The sequence below is a fragment of the Lynx rufus genome, unplaced genomic scaffold, assembly GCF_022079265.1.
Source record: "Lynx rufus isolate CCGP_SWC_20201006 ecotype Redwood Valley unplaced genomic scaffold, mLynRuf1.p SCAF_15, whole genome shotgun sequence".
Taxonomy (NCBI): domain Eukaryota; kingdom Metazoa; phylum Chordata; class Mammalia; order Carnivora; family Felidae; genus Lynx; species Lynx rufus.
This window is the reverse complement of record NW_025814829.1, coordinates 61,398,526-61,417,611: the sequence shown is the minus strand read 5'-3', so window position 1 is coordinate 61,417,611 and position 19,086 is coordinate 61,398,526. Positions and strand designations below refer to the sequence as shown.

At 50.6% G+C, this 19,086-nt stretch overlaps 1 protein-coding gene across 3 annotated transcripts in view; it reads right to left on the bottom strand.

The window, feature by feature from the left end:
- Positions 1-5,071: 5,071 nt before the first annotated feature.
- ACBD3 (acyl-CoA binding domain containing 3) overlaps positions 5,072-19,086 on the bottom strand; it is a 32,569-nt gene continuing 18,554 nt past the window's right edge. For all 3 annotated transcript variants that reach the window (XM_047077145.1, XM_047077146.1, XM_047077147.1), the window contains exons 4-8: positions 17,213-17,371; positions 15,550-15,724; positions 12,875-13,061; positions 10,528-10,812; positions 5,072-7,221 (exon numbers count right to left, since the gene is read on the bottom strand). In XM_047077145.1, the coding sequence (XP_046933101.1) occupies positions 7,010-7,221; positions 10,528-10,812; positions 12,875-13,061; positions 15,550-15,724; positions 17,213-17,371 (1,018 nt within the window). In that variant the 3' untranslated portion in view covers positions 5,072-7,009. The remainder of the gene's footprint in view (positions 7,222-10,527; positions 10,813-12,874; positions 13,062-15,549; positions 15,725-17,212; positions 17,372-19,086) is intronic.

The window sequence follows — 19,086 nt, the reverse complement described above, 5'->3', positions numbered from 1 at the left end:
CTTGATTTCAGCTCAGGTCATGATCTCACAGTTCCTGAGTTCGAGCCCCACACTGGGCTCCGCACTGACCGTGCAAAGCCTGCTTGGGATTCTGTCTCCCTCTCTCTCTGCCCCTCCTCCACTCAGGTGCCCTCCCTCTCTCTCTCTAATAAACATTCCCACACTCAGTGCGGAGCCTGACACAGGGCTTGATCTCACAACCATGAGATCATAACCTGAGTCAAAATCAAGGGCCAAAAGCTTAACCGACTAAGCCACCTAGACGCCCCACAAAATAACTTTCAAGTGAAGAAAGCTATAGAGTGTATTAAGGGAGAATGTAGAAATGTGTACTTATCTCCTTGGATTTCATATAAAGTTCAAAAGCATTCTGCATAACCATATTATCTCCCTTTTCTGGCAACATACATTGTTATAATCATATGGAATTAAAACATCAAAATCAGGGTAACAATCTTTGGAAGGAGGAAAGAGCAAGTGTAATCAGGAAAAGGTCCATAGGGATCAAACTCTTTCATTAACGTTTTAATACTTAGACAAGCTCTGAAGCACAGAAGGCAAAGAAAAAAAAAAAAAAAGGCAAATGTGACCAGTGTGGGTGGTAGGTACGTGAGTCTCATACCGCACACTTTTCCGAATGCTAGATTTTTGTTAACTGAAAATTAGGGGGAAAAAAGACCAGAAGGAAATTCCCAAATGACAGCTATTCTTAGTGGTAAGTTTATAATTTTAGTTTTCTGCTTTTCATCTGTATATACTGTCTAAATTTTCCACAATGAGTAGGACTCTTGTAATGGTAAAAAAAATTAACGAGAGCTACGTATTTCAACACTCACCTGACAAATGCAGTCTGTCCACTCCTTTTTCAGAGCAGACACGCCGTGTCTTGAGTTTTGGCTGGGCGCGAGTCTGCAGCTAGAGGGGGCCATGGAACTCAGTACTTGTGGGTGGAAAAGGAAGAGAAGTGAGGGTGCTCTCCTTAATAGTGGGCATGCACCCCACCCCCAAAGTGGAAATGTGTTCCAGGCAAGCCTGCTTTTTTGTTCTTTAATTTATTTGAGACAGAGCGAGAGAGAGAATCCCAAGCAGGCCCCGCGCTGTCAGCACAGAGCCCGACATGGGGCTCGATCCCACAAACCAAACCGTGAGATCATGGCCTGTGCGAGACCACGAGTTGGACGCTTCACTGAGCCCCCCAGGCGCCCCTAGGCAGGTCTGCTTCTAACCATGCACACAAAACACCACCATCCCAGGGGATGGTGCTGTGGGGAAACAAGATTAAAGAAACCTGGGGGAGGTGCCTGGGCGGCTCACTCGGTTGAGCATCCGGGCCCTTGATTTCCCGGGCCCCAGGGTCACGGGATTGAGCTCTGCGTCAGGCTCTGCCCTGAGCACAGAGCCTGCTTGAACCTGTCTCTGTTCCTCTCCCCCACTCTCTCTAAAGTTAAGAGAAACTCGGGGCTCTCACTCACCTCATGACGTACCAGACAGATTCGCCCTGCATTGTCTGCCTCCTCTGGCCTGTTCGTAAGATCAAATGATCTTATTTGAGCTACTTTATTTTCGAGCCTCTGTTGTCCCAGGTTAGCCCGCATCATAACTAATGACGGCAGGGAAGACCGCTACAGGGCTGTGTTTTCCATCTCTGCTACTGAAAATACCACCTAAGAACACGGAACTATCAATCTTTTATTTATTTATCGTTTAAAAAAAAAATTTAAGGGGGCGCCTGAGTGGCTCAGCCGGTTAGGCGTCCGACTTCGGCCCAGGTCATGATCTCACGGTTCGTGAGTTTGAGCCCCGTGTCGGGCTCTGTGCTGACAGCTCCAAGCGTGGAGGGAGACTGCTTCCGATTCTGTCTCCCTCTCTCTCTGCCCCTTCCCAGCTCATGCTCGCACTCTGTCTCTGTCAAAAATAAATAAACTTAAGGGGCGCCCGGGTGGCTCAGTCGGTTGAGCGTCGACTCTGGCTCAGGTCATGATCTCACGGCTCGTGAGTTCGAGCCCCGTGTCGGGCTCTGCGCTGACAGTTCAGAGCCTGGATGGAGACTGCTTCCGATTCTGTGTCTCCCTCTCTCTCTGCTCCTAACCCACTCACATTCTGTCTCTGTCTCTCTCAAAAATAAACAAACATTAAAAAAAAATTTTTTTTAAATAAATAAACTTAAAAAAAAATTAAGGAGCACACATGGGTGCATGTATGCATGAACAGAGGAGGGGCAGGGAGGGAGGGAGGGAATCTTAAGCAGGCTCCACGCCCAAAATGGAGCCCAACACAGGGCTAGATGTCATGACCCTGGGGATCATGACCTGAGCCAAAATCAAAAGTCACATGCTTAGGGGCACCTGGGTGGCTCAGTCGGTTAAGTGTCCGACTCCGGCTCAGGTCATGATCTTGCAGTTTGTGAGTTCGAGCCCCGCAAAGGGCTCTGTGCTGACAGTTCAGAGCCTGGAGCCTACTTCCGATTCTGTGTCTCCCTCTCTCTCTGCCCCTCCCCTGTTCATGCTCTGTCTCTCAATAATAAATAAACGTTAAAAAAAATTTTTTTTAAATAGAAAAAAAAAGTCAGATGCTTAACCGAGCCACCCACGCACCCCTCAATCTTCTATGAAGGCAATCTAAGCTCTCTCAATCAACCTAGAAAGTACTACAATATTCCAAAGTAAATCCCACGAAGGTTTTTCATGACATATGACAGGCTAATGATTAAATGTTCATACAGAAAAATGGTTCAAAAATAGTAAAGAAAAAGCATCAAAAAAAAAAAAAAAAACCCAGGGGAGAGTTGCCTTGTATGAAAATATATTTTAAAACTATAGTAATTTATAGTATTAGCACACTGAATTGTCAGATAAATGGGACAGAGCTCAGAAGCAGATACATATATACATATATATTATCTATGGACACAAACAGAAGTCATAAACGAAAAAGCTGAATGAAACTAACAATGTGGTTTAGGATGTCTACGACCAAACACAGACACGTATAAACACACCTAACGCCACAAACAAAATTAACAGACCTGCAAGAAACTGGAAGAAATACTTACATCTAATGAATGATTAGCATACAGCCTATATTTTTAATGCTAATAAATCCATATAAAAACGATCTAATTGAAAAATGGGTCAAAGGACACAAACCGGCAATTTATAGGAGAGGAAATACAAAGGACCAATAAAAATTGATGCTTCACCTTACTGGTTATCAGGGAAACACACATGAAAATGAAACTTCATCTTTCACCCGTCGGATAGACTTAGACTGAAGTCTGATGATAATCAAGGGTTGGAAAAAGCAGTATCTTCTCGGACGCTATGGAGCTGGAGGGGAAATTAGTTCAGCCACTCTGGAGGACAATTTGGCAGGGTGTATTAAAATTAAAAAAGCACAGAACTCATGATCCAGCAGTTCTCACTTCTCAGTATCTACTGAAAAACCCCTGCAGATGTGCGGAAAGACACGTAAAAGAGTGCTCACTGGAACAGCACTTAGGATGAAAAATCAGAAGCAACCTCAAAGGTTCAATTCACAGAAAAATGGCCAAAGAAGCACTCTGTGGAAGAGACCCAGCCGATGGCAAGAACACGGCAGACCTACACTCAGTAAAAGGAAAATCCCCCATTGACACAGACTGGAATTTTACAAGTTGCAAAACGCAGGCCTTACGAAAACCAGGTTTACATTTCTCTATTTTGCCACACCAAAAAAAAAAAAAAAAAAAGTTATGTCACCTTCAACAAGATATTTAAGTTAGTGATCTTGGCAAAGGGGAAAAACTTGGACTTGTACAGACACGACATTAAAGAAAGGTTAAAACAAATCAGCACTTGTAATCAAATTTGTACCTGCTCTCTTCACAGCCTTGCAAGTTGCCAGTTCAGCGCCAGGCTGAACTGGGCAATCACGCTTAAGGCCTGGTTAGAACTACAAGGAAGGAGTTAAGTGCTCTGGTTTACATACTGTTATCCCACGTGTGATGGCCTCAGTCCAAATGCCAAGGTCAATTCTGGAGAAGCCAGCCAGCTGGTTTCCCGGTACTTAGATTAAGTATCCTAATCAAATCACAACCTACTAAGGGGCACGTCAGCTAATGGAAATGGAGCCAATGCTTCTTTCGTTACAAGAGAAATCAGGCAAAATAGTTAAGTACCTGAGACAGCGATCATGTAGTAAGTTCAAAATAAGGGTGTCAAAAGGACAATAACCAAGTTGATTTCAAAAACTTTGAATAAGAAGGTCAAAGAATCCTAGGCAAATAATATGCGAGATCAAACTGCAACTCGGATCAGTACACATTTTTGAAAAATTAAGTGAAGGGAAATAAAGTTAAGATTCGCTCTACCCCGAGTAAATCACATGCACACATATTTGGGCGGCAGACAGGAGTGCTGGATTGAGCTTGGGGAAAGACAGGTTTGGCTGCAGACTGCCAGTGAATTATCAGCAGTCGCGTATTTCGAACCGGCTGCTTCTCCTCTTCCGGAAGGCAGACGGTCAAGGCTCAGCGGCACGGTCCAGGATGTGCTCACACATCAACAGCTCTCAGCTGTTCTCTGGTTTGGCTTCCCGGAACCCCAACAGCTCAGAATGACCACCTCATTCTGTGTCTCCAAGTTTCAACCAAACAGAATTTAAATTTAAGGTCCGAGTCGCCCTGCATCTCAGTGGGGTCATTTTTAGAGTTTCTGGCACTCTGCATGATACGGACTGGGGAACTCCCCTGATGGGTACTTCTCGGGCGTCACACCTCAGGAGCTATTTGAAAGCGGGTGGTCCCCACGTCCTTCAAGGAATGCGCTACACACGTGGTTGTGCAGGGAAAACGATTTTATACGTCCTCAAGAAGTCTTTCCGTCATAAGTCTGGAAAGTTCAAAATCTATTTTCACTCACCGGGATAATTCACGGCAAAAACTATCAATACTCAGTCAGAAATAGTTTGTTGTTGGTTTTTAACTTCTTAAAACAGGAAAGATCATTTAGAACATCTCTTCTGGTCCGTCTAAAATGAAGCAATACGGAACTAACGCTTCTGAGAGTAACGGTATCAATGAAACGTCAACAGGTTACAGATAAACATTTTAATTGATTAAATATATTATTTTCAAGATCTTTTTGAAATCGCACTTGTACTGTACTAATCAACAGCCAAAGGCAATAGAAAAGTCTAAAACCAAAAATGTTCTGACGTGAGCACATGACGAACCACCGCTACGTAAAGTGACATAAACTGCTCCCGAGAACGAGGGTCTTTTCAGAAGACGATTTATCTTAACATGGGCAAGAACAAATCTGTACTCAAAGGCTGGAAGAAATATATATTAGTGCCTGCTTTTTAAAAGTTTATTTTACATTTTAAATACAGTATTTTCTCGTTAAAAAAAAAAAAAAAAAAGCCAAGAAGCGCCTAACCCCATGGTTCCTCTACCGTACGTACGCGCACGCGCATGGACAGCCTGAACGTGTTCTGGACAGAACGGTGTGGACGTCTTTGAGCTGGAACCAGTGAATCCAAATTAAAGAACACAAATCAAGCACTGCTCAGAGGAGAAAATAATCCAGTTTCCGAATAACCAAAAGAGAAGAGGGTTAGGTATGTACAAAACCAGGTATTAAAAACCAGAAAAGAAACGCACACACGACAAACAGCCCCTCGTGTAGTGAACTGTATAGAACGCAGCTTAATCAACGGAGACCCTCCTACAAGAAGTGATTTAAGATCTGAAGTTTTAAAAATCTAAAAATCTAAGTATTTCAGTAACGACATCCAGTAACGTTTCGTGTGTAGTGCCGTCTCGGTCACGTTCTATCTACACCACCCTCCCTCCTGAAAACCAGAATCTCTACGCTAGTCCATCACTTCTACCAACTTGCGGCTGTTTATCCATATATGTTCTCGGTAAGGGACACGAAGGTGTCCTCTTCCCATCTACAAAGACATAATGCAGATTAAAGCTATAGAACAATTTAAGCATGGGCATCTGTTTTTCCAATTCTCTCCAGTACGCAATTCCCCACCGGAACTGGGTAGGGTTCGTGCCTAAGCATGAACACAGGAAAGGAAAACGGACTGTCTCTGGCAGTGATTTCCTTTTAGTGCAACGTTATTCCCCATACACTCAATTGTACTGAAGTGACTTTACATACTTTAATTCAGTAGGTGTCAATTTGAGTTTACAAAACCCCCTAACTATATGCTCGTGTAGAAAACAGGTTCAATTTGAGATGCTCTACAAAGCCAAATCGAGACAAAAATGAATTAATTCTGCTTTGTCACCGGTAGGGGGGAGTCCCGGAGGGAGAGAAAAGGACCCGAGTTTGCAGAGGCCTGCTAACAACATGGACCTCTGAGGTGTTGTGTGTCTTGACGGTTCAATTACCAATCGGCTTTGAACGTTCTTAAGATTATCTCGGAAAATAATTCTCTGTAACAGGCCTCTGAACTAGACAGCCGTACTCAAAGCAAAGACAATCTGGGTCATTCAGAACAAAAGCGAATCGAGGCAACTTTTCTATTATAACCTGTGGGGTCTTGAGTCTGTAAGTTTTCAAAACGATGACCTTCATTTCAAAACGATGACCTTCGTCCAAGTCAGCTGCACCTCAGGCAGACTGCAAACGTAAGGATTTCCGATCCGAGGTCACCGTGACCATGTGCTCTCGTCAACCGCGTGCAGCAATGGACTCACTGTCAGCCGGGTGGGGTCAACGTGGGGAGGTTTTATTTCGGAGACCTTGTAGATTTCACACGTAACTTCTGCATCCACTAGCGACCCTGCCGGTCGGCACCCAAGGGCCAGACGGGTCTGAGGACTCCCTCTAACCCCAGAGGATTAATGCTAGAGTCTCAAGGAAACCCTGAGTCCCGACGAGAGTTCACGGACCATCAGACCAAAATCAAAAGGGGAGACGCTGACTGCAATGCTCCACAAAAGTCAAAAGAAATTCCGAACCAAGTGCCGTCTTCTGCCCAACCCTAGACTCCAGACTCTGCGACACCATCTTTATCTAGTATAATAGACTCTGTAGTAGACCGACTTTGACCTCCACAAAGAGTAGGAGTTGTCAAACTTGAGGAGGTAGACTCCTCTCCCTGGGTATTGGTGGCTGCCGGCATACACCTCCTCGTGACAGTCCCGCCGGTACACAGGCACGACCTCGTCCAGCAGGGGCTTGGTGGCATTCTTTCTGGCTTTCTCCTCACTGCTGACGTTCTCTGTGGGAAAGAACGGAGGCACGTCAGTGAACGGGTCCGGGAAAGCCACATGCGTCCAGCACCGAAACCCCATCCTTCGAGAAACTGCTCGTCGGGAACTCTCCGGAGCCATCTGTGACTTTCGCACGCGGGCTTATTCCCGCCTTCCTTGGTTCGCTCACTCCTCTCCCTGAGCAGCCACAATCGGGGGGTGCGGGCAGCCGGCGCCCTCTCTCCCCCTGGACTCTGACAACCGCTCCCGCTTCGGAGCCCCGGTCCTCCCTCCCTGTCCGCACCCAGCCAGCCTCCTCTTCCTCCAGGTGGGCGGCATCTCGCTGTCCAAGCGACACCAAGGGAAACGAAGCTCTCGTTCTCTCCCTCCTCGACAATATGAAAACCCTGTTTCGGGAAGGGGGACCGAAGGACTGTTACCTTCTGTCGATCTTAGATATAAAGAGTAAAATGGGGAAGCCACAGTAGCGGTAGGCACCGAGAGATACTCTGAAAGCCCATTACTGTCATCAGAGGCCCGTGTAACCCAGGGATGATCCCAGTGGCAAAACACGAGCTCTGATTCTGGGTTTGCCCCTGGGAATAGTTCCCGAACTGTAATGAGATGAGGTTAGGAAAAAAGAGCGAGCGAGAACAACGTCGAACCAGCTTAAAATCGGTTTCACGTATTGAACATAAACGCTGTCGGGAAAGCAGGTCAGAGGAACATGCAGGTTCCTAACTCGGCACGGTGAATTCCGGCCACGGCAGTTAACCGCGCAAGGGCTGTCGTCAGGAATTTAAACCAGGCAAGTCTGAGAAAGTCTTGCGGTCCAGAGGAACTGAATGAGACTGGGTGACTCAATGTAATGCGGCATCCCGGATGGGATCCTGGAACGTTAGACAAAAACTAGGGAAATCTGAATACATAACGGCCTTGAGCTCATGACGACGTAGCCACATGGGTCCATTGGTGACAGTGAACGTACCACAGTACAACACGGATGCTAGCAACAGGGGAAGCTGGGTGCGCGTATATAGGAACTCTTTGTACTATCTGCAACTTTTCTCTGTAAGTCTAAGACTGTTTTAAAATAAAAAATTGAAAAAAAAAAAAAGAGCAAACGACACTCTGATAAAATAGGCCCAAATCCAATTTGCTTTATCGCAGCAATACTGAAGTGTTTGCAAATGGGAAATACAGAGTCATTCAAAATGCAAACCCTTGGGGCGCCTGGGTGGCTCAGTTGGTTAAGCGGCCGACTTCGGCTCAGGTCACGATCTCGCGGTCCGTGAGTTCGAGCCCCACGTCGGGCTCTGTGCTGACTGCTCAGAGCCTGCAGCCTGTTTCGGATTCTGTGTCTCCCTCTCTCTCTGACCCTCCCCCGTTCATGCTCTGTCTCTCTCTGTCTCAAAAATAAATAAACGTTAAAAAAAAATAAAAAACAAAACAAAACAAAATGCAAACCCTTGCCTATAAGGATACCCATGGATTATTGGTCCATTAACCCAGGATCCCGATTCTGTTCAAAATCTGTAAAACTGGAGGCCGCTGGGATACATGAGCAGTGCACCTTTCGTCAGTTAAGCAAAGACTCGGGACCTGGCAACACTAATGCCAGTGATGAATCCGGACAGGAAGGAGTTACCGGCCACAGAGGAAACCAACCCCTCTGGCTTTCAAGCCCGAGTGGAGAAAAACCAAGACAACGAACGGGAGGACTGGCCTGCCCCTCCCCCTTAAACCAAGCTACGAGGACCCCCATCAAAAGCGCAGTGGCCTTTGCAAGGGGGCAGGCGGACAAACGCGGCCTGGGAGCTCATCTCCCAAAGGAGACAGGCTCTCTCTCCTGGCAAACATCTCCCGGGAGCCGGAAATCCTCACTGCGGTCTCTGTCCACACAGAGGGACGAATGGATTAGCTGCAGATGGCAACCATCTCATGACTGGGAACAGCACAGGCACCGGGGACTCCATTCCCACCCGAGGGGCACCGAATGCTAGGGCAAAGGTCCGGGGTCACGGTCCCACCTCTGGACAGGCACCGGACCCCAGCCCTTTTTACCAGCGCCCTTCCCAAAATCGAGAGCCCCCAAACGACTCAGCGGAGGGCTCACACCGGGAAGCAACCTCCAAGAGGCTCCAGCAGGCAGGCCTGGAGAAATCTGTCTCCTTCTGAACCGAGAATGCCTCTCTCTGATTCACAAAGCCCTTCAGAATCACAACCGTCCGCACACAAGCTCCCCTTCCCAGACTCCTGCGATGCCCGTCCTTCTGGTACAGGCAGCAGCGTGCACGGGCAATGCTTTCTCTCGCTGCTGCCCCCCTCCACCCCGAGACAAGGCTGCTGCGAACAGAATGCCACGTGAAGACAAGAGCTCCCCCTCCAGGCCCCGGGCCCACGCGTGTGTTTCCGTAAGTGACCTGAGGGCCAGGCGTGCGCACGTGCGGTGATGCGGTCCCACGGCCCACCTCGAAAGCCGACTCAACTTTTAGCCTCCCTACAACTACCTCTTTTAATCTACCCCAGCGGGATCTCCGTGAAACACCGCCAACCCTCTCCAGGACAAACGGTCTGTTCACAAGTCAGCCGAAAGGTGAGCTGGGCCCCAGGACGGAGGAGGTGCCTCTCCACTGTCACGGTCAGGACATTCCTCCCATGCCGCCCTCCACCGAGCTGACAAGCGCCCAACTAGTACGCGCACAAGCCCTGGGCTCTCACTTCCATGCAAACAAAACCAAGGAGACCATCTTCTCAATTAGTAAGCGTGTATCTTATAACCTACCTCCCAGACGAGAGAGTTTACACTGCTCTTGGAAACACTCCATTTTGCTTACTTAGAGAAAATAAAAAATTACTTTCCTGTAAAATGGGGAATGGCTGAAATTTTTCTTTAGCTACGATATTCTGGCATGAGCTTTTGTATCTATGTAAAAACAAAGTCTTAAGAGTAAAATCAAAAAAGCGAATGATCAGAAATGTAAATTTAAGTAAATTCCAGAGTTGGCAGAATTTCTTGCTTACTCTTTAAAAAATTTTCAGAATCATCTTGCACATTTGGCTTTTCAACACAAAATGCTCAAAGTAAAACACTATTCAGGAGGCAGTAAAACAGCCCCCTGCCAGAGAGCCCGGCTGGGCACTACAACAATGTCCCGTTCAGGCCCCAGTCCCTTCCGGGAGGCTGGCCCGTCCCTCAGCCTTTATGGCTAAGGTCACACTAATGAAGACACGAATCCCTGTCGCAAAAGCGTTAACCAAGAAGCACGAGGCAGGCTGACGCGTGACACCCCCCACCCCCCTCGGCACCTGCCACTGCGGACCCACGGCCTTACCTTCCTCTTCCTCGTCGTCGTCACTGGACTCGCTGACGTGCACGCTGACAGCAGTGTTTGGAGAGTCTGTCCATTCAAAGTACACCCCAAATCCAATGTCATAATTGTCTGTAGCAAATTCCCAAAAGAGATACGATCCCTCTTCGTGGGTGGGGACGCGAACGGTGACCACTTCTCCTCGGCCCACTGTAATCACGGAGTCCGCGTCCTGCCGAATCTTCTCTTTGAAGTCTTTGATCTGGGGTCGTGTCCACATGGACGGAGCTGCTATTACTGGAAGAGATTCTAAAGACAACAGGAATGAAGGAATGACACACGCTGAAGAGGACGAGCCTTCACCTGCAGGCACCGAACCTGCACACCAACCCTGCCCGCCCCAGGCAGGCGCACCAAGGGCCATCTGGTCTACCTCAGTTGTACTTGGGGTTGAGGACTCTGAGGAACATATGGGCTTCCCGTGGAAGTCTCCCCCCACTGGCTACATTTGCCAATGTCACCAGCTATCCAGAGGCTACCACACCACTTCAGGGGACAAATGCAATCCACAATCTAAGAAGTGATTTTTTTTTTTTTTTTCCAACACTCCGATTATGTATGGGGATTTAAGACTGACCCTGGAAAACTCGTAGCTGGACCCAGGAAAATATTCTAATAAAGAAGGGAGACCCGGGGGCCCCGGATGGCTCAGTTGGTTACGCATCCAGCTCTTGACTGGCTCAGGTCATGATCTCACAGTTCATGGGTTCGAGCCCTATGTTGGGCTCTACACTGGCAGTGTGGAGTCTGCTTGGGATTCTCTCTCTCCCTCTCTCTCTGCCCCTCCCCCACTCATGTGCACACACGTTCTCTCTCAAAATAAACAAACTTAAAAAAAAAAAAAGAAGAAAAAGAAGGGAGATCTGGATTTAGGAATAAATTCACTTTTGGATCTGGACAAAGAAAACCGGGCTTTGACTTCAATCACTCTGTCAAAAACAAACAAACAAAAACAACAACAACAACAACACTCTTGACCTCTGAAGTCAAGTTCTAGGGGCTATTCTAAAGGAGCTCAAAGAAACAGAAAAACTCGGACAGGACTGGCCCCGCTAGGGACTGAACAGAGAGGATTAAGTCTTGTCGCTGAGCAGCGTTTAGGTGCGCCAGATTACTCAGGTTTTCCAGATGTGGTCACAGAACCTTTAATAAAGGTTCATTTGAAAATACTAACAAACGTGGGGCGCCTGACTGGCTCAGTCGGTAGAGCATCCGACTCTTGATCTCGGGATCGTGAGTTTGAGCCCCACATCGGGTGTAGAGATTACTTGAAAAAAACAAAAACAAAAACAAAAAACTGATAAACTCTTACAGGCAAAAAAAGAAGAGGGGTTAAACCACAGGACATCAGGTCTTTTCCAAGCTATTTCTGTTACTTACCTAACAAGACAAGGCAGATATCTGAAACCGCCTTTCTTGTGAACCACACCACCGCCCAGGCCGTGTCCCTGACACGCTCTCCCTTCCTTCCTCAGTTAGCTCCTACTCTGGCTTCGGCTCTCGCGGCTCAGTCGTCTCTTCCCCAGGAAGCCTCTGCTGACTAGGTCACAGTCCCCTCATCACACACTCTCCACCTACGACCGCGGTACTCCAGTTTCAAAACCACAGGGAACGCGTGACAGGCAGCCTCCGAGACACACCCCACCCCGTGAGCCTCACCTCTGGGGACTCACGCACTTGGGAGGTCGCCAGCCACCATGTCCCGGGGCCGGTATGTGGGACCAAGAGAATACAGCAGAAGCACGGACACGTGATTTCCAAAGTCAGAATGTAAGAGACGTGCCACCTCTGCGTTGATCTCTTGGACCAACGTGTTCCCTGGAGGAGAGGCTTCACGGGGCAAGGAACTGAGGTCTCCCGCCAAGAGCCAGCCCCGACTTGCCGGTCGGGAGAAGGAACCACCCTGGGTAGAACCTCTGCCCCTGGCAGCATCCTGACCCACGGGACCAGGACGACCACCGCTCGGCTGAGCCGCGCCTCCATTCCCGAACCCCCCATAATCCCTCACCCGCCGTGTGAGACGACGACCACTGGTTACCCGTGAGCTGCGAAATTTGGGTCCTATTTGTTACACAGCAGCAGATAACCAACACACAACCCCAAGTGTCCAAAAGACATCCGACCTGCCCTTCCTTCCATGCTGTCCTAACGGTCACCAGAAGCATCAGATTCTGACGTAAAGGGTAAAAAAAGCATCCAACTCTCACAAATAGGTAACTGCTCTCCGAAGCTAGTTAGCCGGACTCCCGACGTGCCTTCCGTGAACTCAATTACGACCTCTGGACAGATCAACACAGAGGCCAAACCATACCTTTTGGTCCATTCTCCACGGCTTCTTCTGCAGCTTCTGGTTCGAGGTCTTTCTCGGAGCTGTCCGTGTGGGCTTTGGCCTGTCCGTTAACCGACGTCCTATCACTCGGCACAGCTGCGTTCACCTTTGCCGGTGTAGGCAAAGCGGCTCCCCCAACCGCTACCTCCTGCTGCTTCTGGAGCGCCGCCTGCGAGTGGAGAAAGAGTGAATATCCGCTGACCGGGCCAGCATACAACACGTGAGCCCTGGGGCAGACTCTGGCCCATGTCTGGGTCCTACCAAAGCACTCCGCTCCAAGAAATTACTAATAGACTTCATCCACTGTATCCCATCTGTGATGAACATTACAGATGTGACATTGGAGTAAAAGCTAAAAACGATCCAAATTATCACGGACAAAACCTGCAACGGAAGGTCACGTTTGCGTGACCTGAGGATCACTAGAAAAACCGACCAGGAAAAATTAAAATAGAGAGAAATAATCAACCCCAAATACAACCGAAGGTAAACACTGAACACAGTAACGTTTGTTCTTAAAACGGACAGAAGAAGATCTCGATCAGATTCAGAAACCTACAATCTGAATCAGGAAAATTACACGGGGTAGAAATAAATGATCACGAAGGAAAACTCACAAAGGCAGAAACTATCATTGGTAAAAGCTCCCTTCCGCTGTAAGCGCTACGACCAGCCTCACCTAGAACACTGCAGATGTGCTTTGCCTGTGTGTCAACATTATCCACTTGGAATGTATAATAAATGCTCTTTTTCGTGTCTGGCGTCTTTTACCAAACGTTATTTCTGTAAGGTTCATCCACAGAGTGGTAAGTAATTGTAATTTGCGCTGCTAGGACATTTCATTGTGAAATTACAAAATTCATCTGTTTTACTGTTGGTGAGCCCTCGGGCATTTAAGTAACTTTAAACTAAAACAAGAGGTCATAAGTGAGCGTATGTTTATGAAAGCAGAAAATAAAGCACGGAGGAAAAAGCGTCGGTAATCTCACGGTTCAGGACAGTGACGCAGTTTAGCATATCTGTAGTTACATTTAACGTGTCACCTGCAAACCGACTACTTCAACGAACAGCGACACTTTCTCCGGTGCTAACGCAGGCGAGTGATACACGGAAGACTTCAAAATACCTTCTTCCGAGGCCCGGATTCTCAGTCTTTCCCCATCAGTCTCCAGAAAGAGTACCAGCATCCAGAAAAAGAGCATGCAACCAACCCAAGTGGGCAAACCCAGAACATTCAGTGAATGACAGGCAAGCAAAAGAAAGCATTTCTGTTGGTGATCAGCAAGCCCGGCTCACACGGTCGCTGCCCAGGAGGCCACGCTTGAATTCCTCCAGCAGAGTGAACCCCCTTGGGGATCCCGCTGTCCACCAACGGATTCTGTCACGTAGAACAGATCATACCTCTTTCTTTATATCATCTCTCATCTGTACTTTGGGAAGTTTTAAAAGCACCGGAAGGTATAGAACAATCACCCACGTAACTACACCTCCACACGAACAAGTCTTAGCATTCTGTCACTTTGCTCGGTATTTATAAAGAAAATTAACACTTTATGAGGGCTGAGGTTTCCTCTGATCCTTCCCCAACCCCTTTCCTTCTCCATTCCCAACGACATCCAATATGGCCGATCACTGTAATCCAAATTACGGATTCCAGTTCTTTCTGGTTCTCCTTCCAAGATTCTTGGTTTGCAGGTATCTTGATTTGCAAGATTCTTGACTGCAAGATTCTGTTCTCTTATTTAAACGACAGCAACCTCTAAACAGGATGGGGCGTGTGAGCCACCCTGCTGAAAAACCACCTCGAGGCCCGTCACAGAAGCAGGGACGGGGGTGGCAGGCTAAAATAAGACACGGGCTTTCGAGGACAGCAGAGAAACCCCTTGGAATTCCCACTTATTGTCTTGAATACGCTAGGTGAACGTCATTTTCATCCTTTCACGAACGACAAAAATCTGCCTTTTCCCTCTCGGTAACGCTGAAGACCCCAGGGAAGAGGTACTTGAAGCGAGGAGTGAATTTTCAAAGAACTTAAAGAGGTTGGCAAGACGACGAGGAACGCAGAGCCACCACCGCACCCCACGTTCTCCTCGCTCAGACTTTTAGATCGGCAATGGGTGCTTTAGGAGCGAAAACTCCATGAGTAAAGCCGGCCAGGCTAACTCCAGAGGCAGTCACGCCTCGGCCCGATGGGCAACGCGAATGTCAGACCGGCCCTCCGCCGGAAGCACCGGACACTTTCACGTGGCAGCTCACTCTGTGAGGGTAACAGGACAGGCACCGGGACTTTCGTCACCTTCATGTGGACCAGGGGAAAGGGCGGGAAACTCAGACGGCAGGTGACGCGTCTGATAGGCAACAAGACAAGGGCAGAGCCGGGACAGGATCCGAGTGTCATGTGACCACCCTCCCCCCCCCCCCCCCACTGCCGCGCCTCTCCCCTCCTGCGTGGGGCAGGGAGCCGGAGGAGCACCGGCGGCCACGGCACCTGCCGCTGCCGTCGACGCGGCCAGCCCGGCTCTGCCGGATCAGCCGACGGCCTCCGGGGACGGTCCTCCCGCGGGCGGTGGTCCGCCCGTGACCCCCGCCTGCCAGGGCCGCCCTGGGAGACACCGCCCCCGCCCCTCCCCCCCCCCCCCACCGGCCGGGGGGCGCACCTGCTGCTGGGCCAGCTGCGCCTGGTACAGCTGCTGCATGTACTGCTGGTAGTGCTGCTCCTGCAGCTGGCGCACCAGGAGCTGCTGCTGCTCCGAGCTGCCCGGGTACTGCTGCGCCGCGTACTGCCGGAACTGCGCGGCCGTCTGCGAGTTCAGCGCCGCCATGATCTGCTGCCTGCAAAACGCGGAGAACGCCCGCCGGTCGCACCCGGTCGCACCCGGTCGCACCACGGCCGCCGCGCCGGGCCGCGCGTCCCCGCTCTCCGTCCCGACCGGCCGTCGCCCCTCGGAGGCTCCGGGCGGCCGACGCGGACCCGTCGGCCCGGGTCCCGGGCCCAGAGGAAAGGTCTCGGGAAACACGCTCGGCCTCGGGTCCGTCGGGAGGCTCTCCGAGGAAGAGCCGGCACGGACGCGGAGGGTACTACGCGCCACCGGACCCGGCGCCGCCGCTACGACGGACCCCTCGGCCCGAGCGTTCCCGCGCGAGGCCGCCCGGCGCTCAGCACCCCGGCGGGGGCGAGGCCCAGAGGCGGGGCGCGGCGTCCGGGGACGTGCCCGAGATCACGCCAACGGAGCGGTCGCGGCCGGGGTTCAAGTCCCGGCAGGCCTCTCAGACCCGGCCGCTGTCAGAGGGGGACTGGCCTCTAGGCCAGAGGGGAGACACTGAACCGTGGGCCGCGGCTTCTCGACCTGAATAGAGGAGGAGCAGCGAGGGGCAGAAGAGTGACTAGAAGAGGACGCGAGGGGCCCTGGGACGTGGAAAGAAAGCCAGTGAAAACCTGAGGGTCTCTTGCATCTAATTTAAAGCCTGCCTCAGGGCGCCTGCATAGCTCAGTCGGTTAAGTGGCCAACTTCGGCTCAGGCCGTGATCCCACGGTTCGTGGGTTCGAGCCCTGTGTCAGGCTCTGAGCTGTCAGCGCCACTTCGGATTCTGTGTCTCCCTCTCTCTCTGCCCCTCCCCCGCTCGCACTCTTTCTCTCAAAAATAAACAAACATTAAAAAAAAAACATTTTAAGCCCGCCTTAAAGAAGAACACGGAAAACGGTCTCCGGGCCCACCTGTTACTATAAATGTCTGTCGTGTTCTTCCAGACAGGCTCCACGTGCTTAACTCAGTTATGTGACCAACTCCACAAAGACCTCAACAGGCCAATGACAGATAAAGCAGAATGTCACAATGACACTGGGCCTGGCCGCCCCCAGAGGGGTGTACTCCTAGTCTCTCTCCAAAGCGAAACGAGGCCCGGGGTGGGTCGGGGACTAGCCTGACGCCTTTCCGAGGAACTACCGAGAAATAACGAGACATCAGAGGACCCTCACGTTCTCTGCAGACCTTCCCCGACGTCTGCAGTGTTAAGCCCTTCCTGCCTGTACCCAGAGCTCCCTCTGCAAGAGCTGGTCCCCTGGGAGACGGCTGCGCTCACCGCCCCGAACAGGAAACGGTTTCGGGTCCCAAACCCCGTACTCAGAACGGCACCTGCCACGGGCTGCACCGCCCGGATTCTCTGTCCCGGGCCCGTGTCTCTGGGCCTCTCGGACTCTGGCTGGTCTGGCGGATGCACGAACACCCAGAGAGGGCAAAGCAGACGCACAAGCGGGGAAGCAAGACAAGGTCACGGGGACCCGGAGACAGAGCGAGCGGACGGCGGGCACAGGTGGCTCACTTCTGCTGTTCCAGCCGCAGCCGCTCCTCCTCCAGCCGCCGCCGCTCTTCCTCCTCCCGCCGAAGCCGCTCCTCTTCCTCTCTCCTGCGCTTCTCCTCCTCCTTCTGCACTCGCTCTCGCTCCTCTTCTTCCCGCCGCCTTCGCTCCTCCTCCTCCTTCCTACAGGGGAGGACAGGAAGGACAGACACCGTGAGCGCCGCACGAGGGCTCCCGCTTCAAAATGACCGAGGCCGTCTTTCCCAGTGACCACGGACTCAGCCCCGAGAGGACGCGGTGGTCTTCTCACACTGCAAAGCGTGCGCACTCCGCCAGGAGCCATCTCCCCTCCGGAGCCCACGTCACCGCACACAGGACCACGGCAGGGACATCGGCCACCGGGCATTACAGAGAGGTGTCCGTCGGGAAGACACCACTGCAGTCACTACCATACGCCCACAGCCCGAAGGTTTCCCAGCCCGGCGCCCTCCCAGCCCGGCACGGTGCTCTCGACACCAGTACAGAAGTGAACATTGCCCCTCCAGTGCCACGGAGCCACAAAACTACGAGTCGTGGCCGAACGCCACGTACTGATGTTTACTCTGCTCGTGTAATGCGAAGAGCAGGCAAATACAAAGGACGCCTTCCTGGGTCCGTTACCATCTGCGGAGAGAAGACGGCACTGACAGCAAAGCGGGGACAGGGCTCTGGCCTGTGCTTTACATGTTGCTAATGAAAAACATTTATAGGGCACAGATCTGTAGGTTACTTCTGAGTTTAAAAAACGTCAAAGCTTTCAGACGCCCACTGGCTTAGTCGGTAGAGCATGAAACTCTTTTTTTTTATTTTTTTTAACTTTTTTTTTTTAAAATTTATTTTTGAGACAGAGAGAGACAGAGCATGAACGGGGGAGGGGCAGAGAGAGAGGGAGACACAGAATCGGAAGCAGGCTCCAGGCTCTGAGCCATCAGCCCAGAGCCCGACGCGGGGCTCGAACCCACGGACCGCGAGATCGTGACCTGAGCTGAAGTCGGCCGCTTAACCGACTGAGCCACCCAGGTGCCCCAATGAAACTCTTAATCTCAGGGTTGTGAGTTCAAGGCCCACGTTGCGGTGGAGCCTACTTAAAATTAAAATAAGGGGCGCCTGGGTGGCTCAGTTGGTTAAGTGTCTGACTTCAACTCAGGTCACGATCTCACGGTCCGTGAGTTCGAGCCCCGCGATGGGCTCTGTGCTGACAGCTCAGAGCCTGGAGCCTGCTTCGGATTCTGTGTCTCCTCCCTCTCTCTGCCCCTCCCTCCTTCATGCTCTGCGTGTGTGTGTCTCTCTCTCTCTCAAAAATTAACATTTAAAAACATAAGTTACAAAGCTTTGAACATAAAAGAGAAAAAGAACAGCAGGAAATGCAGGCGCCACCCCATCCAGCTCTCGCCCTCCCCTGGTGCCTCTCTGGCTACGCGCGGTGTGGACGGCAGGGTGGCTGAGGACGGGACACAGAAGACCTCTGAGGATCTGAGAAGACACCACACTTCTTGGTCTTACCATGACAACTGCTTGGGTCACCCTGCTTTTCTCCCAAAACTCCTATAATTGATTAACAACACATCCGAGCCACAGCCAAGGCTCAAAATACAGCGATAACATGACCTACTTGTAACCTGTCACAGCTGGCAGGGGGTAAGATGTTCCAAGGCCAGAGCGAGACTTCTGGACTGAGGAACTCTAGTCTTAAATGCTTTCAAGGAGTGCTAGATGAACTTGATCTCATGACAGAACTACAGTTTTAAAAAGAAAAATACAGGGCGCCTAGGTGGCTCAGTTGGTTAAACTTCCAACTTCGGCTCAGGTCATCATCTTGAAGTTCAAGAGTTCGAGCCCCACCTTGGGCCCTGTGCCAA